Source organism: Halyomorpha halys, unplaced genomic scaffold (assembly GCF_000696795.3).
Source record: "Halyomorpha halys isolate HHAL.00 unplaced genomic scaffold, Hhal_1.1 Scaffold207.1, whole genome shotgun sequence".
In the NCBI taxonomy this organism is placed as follows: domain Eukaryota; kingdom Metazoa; phylum Arthropoda; class Insecta; order Hemiptera; family Pentatomidae; genus Halyomorpha; species Halyomorpha halys.
In genome coordinates this window covers 49,098-56,369 of record NW_027104696.1, presented here as the reverse complement: position 1 = coordinate 56,369, position 7,272 = coordinate 49,098, and the positions used below count along the sequence as shown (strand labels likewise).

At 30.8% G+C, this 7,272-nt stretch overlaps 1 protein-coding gene across 10 annotated transcripts in view; it reads left to right on the top strand.

Annotated features, from left to right (window-relative positions):
• LOC106679488 (uncharacterized) overlaps positions 1-7,272 on the top strand; it is a 66,654-nt gene that overhangs the window by 37,700 nt on the left and 21,682 nt on the right. For all 10 annotated transcript variants that reach the window (XM_024363127.2, XM_014418680.3, XM_024363126.2 and 7 more), the window contains 4 exons: positions 275-450; positions 2,928-3,128; positions 4,003-4,078; positions 5,487-5,628. In XM_024363127.2, coding sequence (XP_024218895.1) covers positions 275-450; positions 2,928-3,128; positions 4,003-4,078; positions 5,487-5,628 — 595 coding nt within the window. The remainder of the gene's footprint in view (positions 1-274; positions 451-2,927; positions 3,129-4,002; positions 4,079-5,486; positions 5,629-7,272) is intronic.

Here is a 7,272-nt window from a genome sequence, read left to right as displayed (position 1 = left end):
ATTATAAACAATGAAACTTGGTTAGCTTGCTTTTTGGATAAACAAAACAAATGAATATTAAAATGATACATAACATAAAACATATTAAAAACTCTTTTTACACCAAAATATACTATTTACTAAAAAAAGAGCATATTACAATATATATATCCTCTTACCCGTGATGTTTAATATTTAGTATGTAAAGTTTTTACTGCCTAAAGTCTCTTAATAACTAGCAGCTTAGAATATAATTCTTTTTTTTTTTTTCAATTTTGATTTTTAACTGATGTAGGAAATGGATCAATTGAAATGGACAAAATTGTAATCAAGCCAGAAGATGGTGTCGAGTTGCCGAAAACACCTGAAACTGATAATGAGAACTGGGAAAAAGAAGCTACTCCCACCCCAGAAGATAATCACCAGCGACCTGTGATTAGTGTGAGGAAATCCGAAGATCTTTTTGGAATGGTATTTATTTATAAAGCTCATTATTTATTTATAATTACTATTTAAAAGTATTTCAGCATCAAGAATTGTTCAGGTTATCAATTTCAAAACTGATAATAATGTAACATGTGGTTTTGTTATTCTTTATGTTGGTTATAAGACATTAAATCCAAGGATCATCTATGCTTTATTTTAATTTAGTCAAACATTAAGTCATTTTTAAGTGTTATAATATGGAATCTTTGTACAGTAAAATCTCCTGAATAGAAGTCATTCATTTAAAAAAAAAATAAATTAAAAAAAAGATAATCATAAAATGTGAAATAACCAATTTTTTAAAGTGACTTTAAATGTTAATTTAAACAGCCTTGTTACGGCAGGTAGGGGTTCAAAAAGACCTTTGCTAGCCCAACCATAAATAGTTTTGAAAATAAAAAGGATAATATGCCGAATATTGTTATTGATATATTTTGAGTAATTGAACATAATAAAGTATAAAACAAAATATGCAAACATAAACTGAAAAAAAAATTGTCCCCCACCTTGGTGAAAATGATTAAGATGATAAAAATGGCCAGAATGCTGGCTACTACGAGTGCATAGTGAGAAGACACTTGAGACGATGTATGTGTGCACAATGAGATGCTAGGATGTTGTCTGTTCATTAGCCATATAAATATTAACAACCGAGAGTAGTTAGTTTTTATTTTTAATATAATAAAAACCATATGTTCACATAATCGATTATTGGTCTTATGGTGGCCACAACAAGCCTTAAGGATGTTGTATAAAAAATGTTGTTGCTATTTGTAAGATATTATTGTTGGAAACATTGTGAATGTTCTTTTAACCACCCAGTAGACCAACTTTTTTACAGAAAAGCCTGGACAATATAAACAACTTAGTTTTCATTTTTCAAAGAGACAAAATATCTATTTAACGTAAGTAAAAAAAACGTATGTGATATAATATATTAGTTTGTTACTTGGTTTGGCCTAAACCAACTTCTCAATGGAAGAACCTTGACTATTAAAGCAACTTGAGTGTTTAACTTTAATTTTAGTTAAATATGAAATGTCCACTTCCTGGTTGTGAACTACTGGATGAGATCACTATGAAACCTGCTATTGATAGGGCTTTCTGTAATAGGGCCTGAAAAATTTGATCAATACCTTACACAATCAGCAGAGATGAATGGGCATGAGCTAATAGAATTTTTAATTAAATGAAGGTGAAATAGTCAAAAATTCCTTTGCACCATTTAATTCAGGTGGTATTGATCAAATTTTTCAGGCCCTATTACAGAAAGCCCTATCATTAATGAAATCCTACTCCCCATAGTGTTACTGATGGGAAGTTTGGCACTTAACTAAGGTCAGGTTGGAAGTTTGGCACTTAACTATATTCTCAATACCTGGAAAAGAGACTTTAGATAATCCCAAGGCTTGTAGATTATTTGACTTTATTCTTTATTATAGTGATATTAAAAATACTATGTTAGAGTGAGAATGTTTCACTTCCTGGATTACAGAATTAAGAAAAGTCATGCTTACAAAGAGATTGATCAAGGTACATTCTTTTCATTGACATAGAAGGCACCTTGGATAATATCCTTTGGTGTTGTGCCTCGAAGGAAAGAATGCCCAAGTTTTAATTAGAGCATACCAAAACTGGATGAAATATGTAGGGGGCTCTCTAGAGGAAGGGGCGTTGTCTCCACAACTGTTGTTGACTCTTTGTTGATGAAGCTCAATGGCACAGGATCCTGCTCACAGGAGTATGCTGATGATATTGCTCTATTAATTTGGGCCAATTTCCTGAAACAATCTCTAAACTGCTCAAAGGAACATTGGATCTCCTGACTAGATGGTGCAAGGATAATAGTCTTTGCATCAACTATCGGAAAATAAATCTTTGCATCTTTAATTAGGGGAGGAACATAATTATCAAACTGCTATTCTTGGATGGAGCTTTGGTTAAATTTTGTACTTTAGAAAAGTGTTGGGGATTACTTTTAACAGCAACTTGAAATAATAGGTCTTCCTACCCCGAAGAGCTCAGCTACAGGGGTCCTACGAGAGCAGCTTGAATTTAGGCTATCTCCTTGTGTCACCATTAGAAATATTGTTGCCTTTTTGCTAACAGTAAGTATTTTTTTACCATCAAACTATTTGTATTTCAAGAATTTAAAATTTGATGTATTTGAGTTATTCTAAAAGTTGATTTAACTGTCTGTCAATGGACTTGAGGATGATATATCTTTGGCTATATATCCACTGTTTAAAAATTTTAATGTCTTGACGTGGAAAGATTAGCTTACTAAGACATCTTTTGTATCTGAAAACTTCAGCTCCACTGTGGATCTTCTTTCCAAAATGATAGAGTTTATACATTTTTTAAACAGACAATTCATCTATCCCAATATAAAATTAGCTAAGTGTATCTAATAAATTTATGATAGAATTAATTGAATTTTTCTTTATATGTCCATTATGCAGGTTAATGGATCAAATGAGCAGTGTTCTGTTTGTAATGAAAAGTTTACATCACCATCCGCTTTAGAGCAACATCGGGCAACAGCTGGGCATTATAATTGCAGCCTTCAAGAGTGCTTGGGGCTCTCATTTCAAACTGCTACAGAACTCAGTGAGCATCAGGCAATTCATCACCAGCCTCCTGTACAACAGTTAGCTCAACAAGTGAGAGAAAGTTCATTTCACATTGATTGACAGTTATTAGTACATTAACAGTTTTCAGTATTGGGGAGAGCAGGACTAGTTGACACGATTTTTCATTGTTGATTTTTTTAGTTTACTATTTCTTGGATTCTTTAAATTACAAAACTGGATTCAGTATGTACATACCTAGATTACTTCTGCATTGTGTTACTTAAAATGTATTAAAAAAATAATAAAATAATGTCATTAGTTTTTTTTTCTCTAAAATCAGTAAAACTTATTTTCTGTTGTATATCAACTGGTGTCAGTAGACTTTCGTTGGGTAAACCAAACCTTTTTAATTTTCATACCTTTCTGAGCTACTCCTCTTCCCATTTCACCAGAGCTTGTTATTTTGTCTTTGAGTTGGTTATTAGGACTTTGTCATCCATGTATGAAAGAATGTATGAGAACGGTTCTTATATTCCATTTTCCAATTGTGGTCCAAGAAGTTCTGACACTGACAGATTTTGTAGATTTCATCTATAAAATTAACAAATAGGAGAGGGCTTAAACTAACGCACTATCTAACTCCTCTTGATATTAGAAAAGGTTCTGATTCCATACCTTTTATCCTTATCACTGCCATGGCTTCTTGGTAGACTGACTTTATCTTATGACCCTTGGCTATGAGTGCATTCCAGATTTTTTTTTTTTTTGGCACTAAATTGAATGCTCCCTTTAGATCTAGGAATGCTAGATATAGATTTTTGCCTCTTTCCCAAGCTTTTTCAGTGATATTCTTAAGGACAAAAAAGTAATCTTGCATCAGTCGGCCTGGACGAAAACCAGCTTTTGATTTTTATACATCACCAAACAAATCTTAAATTTAACATTTTCTTAATTTTTATTGCAGGTTCAAAGGATTCCAGCAACCTTTAATGCTCAGTCATCTTATAGACCCTCAACAACTCCACCTGTACAACGTTATGGTATGATTTGACGTAAATTTAATATAGTTCATATTGCATAATTATAAAAAATAGTATATATTTTATATTAGTCTTGTTTTTATCATTTGTCTGATATCTAATATAGTAATGATTTGATTTAATTAATTAAGTTAGCTATAGCTTGTATGTTCTATAATCTTTTGCCACCACTATTTTGCCATTATTTTTCTATTAGATCTTGTTCCTGAATTGATAAGATTAGTTGTTTGTTACTAATTGCTACATGGTAAATACAAAGACTTTAAATAAGAAATATATTATTAATATATCGTAATCAATATAAATAATAATCTAGTTTTTTGAAGTAGGAATTAGAATAATTTAGGGTAAGGTATCATCCCACAAATATCAAATGGTATAAAACATTGCATTAGCTAGTATACACTTTGCTTTTGTATGTGCTGGGTGTCTAAACCTAGAAAAGTCGAAGAATTATTTTTCTGGAAGAAGTCAGGAAGTCTGAGAAAAAACCTGCTCAACTGCCCCTGTGGGAAAATACGCGGATAAAAATTACAAATATCACAAATTAGTACTTATGGACTTACTAATTAAATTTTTTCTTTATTACATTAATAAATAACAAAATATTTCAGAATCTTTATAACAACCCTTAAAAAATCCTACCAATTACATATGAGAATTCAATTTCCTGTAAGAATAACATATTCTCAATTAATTTTCAGAGATAATTGAAATCTCTAACGATTCTGTTATTTATATTTGGTCAATATTATGCATCGTTTGCACAAAAAGTTTCTATAACTCTAAAAAATAGTTTATAGTTTTTCCTGATTTATGGCTTAAGGGCATATCAGATCTGAAGAAACACTTATAAAATCTTTTTAAAATTAGTTTTTTTGATAAATCATTTGCTGAAAATATTTCTTCCTATTAGCCGTTTGAAAAACCTACTTCAAATGGTTTAAAAAACAAATTCTATTATTTTTTAATAAGATTTGGTTCCCTATGCTGTAACTTAATGAATGACCTAACTTAAATGTTTTTTTTAATTATTGCTTCCTATTCAACAAAAGCTATGACATTAAAAAACACAAAATATCAGTTTTCTCTTTTTCTATAGAGAAATGGGCTATTTTTTTTTGGTTTTGAGATCTTTAAGATTCTTAAAGAAGTTTTTATGTTTGATAACATATTCATAAAACTTTAAGCTGTCAATAAAAGCGGACCATTGGAAGTAATATCTTCTGTTATTATATTTCTAATACTAAATAAAGTATATTACTAATACAAAATTTTATAGTTATTATGTTTCTAATACTAAATAAAGTATATTACTAATACAAAATTTTATAGTTATTATGTTTCTAATACTAGTATATATAATAGTATATTATATTTCTAATATGTTCTTACTATGTCTGTATAGGGTCTGTACCACAAACTATTGGATCGGGTGTTGTATTGAGTCCCGTTAATCCTACTTCTTCAGTACCTAACTTGCCTCCTGGAATTCAACTTTCTAAAAGGCCAGCTTCACAACCGGCTGAAACTCCTGTTGTAAAACAAAGGTAACTTAGACATTTCCTAGTAAGTAACTTAAAAACACTTATTTAATAATCGTTAGTTTGAGATTAATTAGGTGTAATGAAATACTCTTTCTTGTTAAAATTTCTTTATTTTATTGATTAGAAGAGTACTACACTACATCTAATTATATTGATGAAAACTCATCCAATAAGAACATAAATATATATTAAGTTAGTTTTAGAGTTAAAGTTGGATTCTCATACCACCAATTTAGAAGTTCATGTTCCTTATCTATTTTGGTTATTAAGTATTTATTTATTGCTTATTGAAGTATTTATTTCCCAGCAGTTTAGGAAAGGAAAGGATGGAAACATTTAGTTATACATTGAGATGTTATCAAATACCCATTTGAATTGTTATGAACTCTAAGCTGAGGTATGTGCGTGTGTGCTACGGCTCTCCTGAGAGTGGATTACATATTGTTTAGGATCTCAGATAATCTCTCTCCAGATAAATGAACTGTGTGATGACACAATCCGACTGAACATAATATTAATAATGTTACATGATTTAACTTAGTTCTTAATGCGGTATAATATAATAAGAATAATATGATATAAAAATAAGAATGTTAATGGGGTTTTTGAAGACAAGTTACCAGCAGGATCCTGTTTCTTAATGAAGGCTAATAGTGTACACCATAAATATAGGTATACCAATAGCAAAAAGCAAGCAGTAATACTTTTTGTTTCATGATAAAGATGACTATTGGAGTTCAAATATAAATAATAATATATTACCGAAGTTATTAAGTGAAAAGGGATATGGAAGCTATGTATCTGTCTTAGAATTTAGTTGGGATGCCAGGATAATCGCTGAAGGCAATTTCCTAAAATAAGTTAATTAATTAGTTTATATCAAGTCCTGCAAAACTATTATTATAATTGGATTATTTTCCAAAAGCTTTTTGTGTGTTTACCAGTTTACCAATCAAATACCTTCATATTTATAAAATGTTGTTACCATTAATTATATAATATAATAAGGGGTGGTATTGTGTAATATAATAGCAAATAAACTGCATAATGGAACTAAGTATTTATTTACAATGTTGGTAAGTATTTATTTACAATGATTGAAAAATGATGTTATTAAAATGATTGAAATGATCCAGACAAATGGTTTGCCATAAAATATGATAATTACATTATAACTTGTTATCTAATATATACATATATATGATGAGTGCATTATAGCAGATTTACATGAAATATCTGAATGAGTGCTGAGTTGGTTGATTCATGCTGTGGTGTATAGTAATGCGAGTGTCATCTTGTTCATAAGGGATGGCGTTCATGGCAGGCCTTATAGCCATTCTTAGATCATCGTCTGGTCAAAGTGCATCTTGCCCTCTCTTCGGTTTTCTGTACCTCTCCTTCTTTTCCATGTCTCTGTCTCTTCTCTTTTCTCCCCTGGTCAGATCCCCCTCTCGTTCGTAGAGGCGTTACCTTTTTGGAACCTTATTTCCCATTGGCACTCATCGGCCACGCCCAAGAAAAATACGTTACAAGGGGTGGTACACTTAAAAAAGTGTTTAGTCCATGTGTTGTTTATAATTGACCTGCCTACCGACAAAGCCAGCAGGCAATACCTGCTTTTATTAGATTTGTTCAGCAAGGACCCTT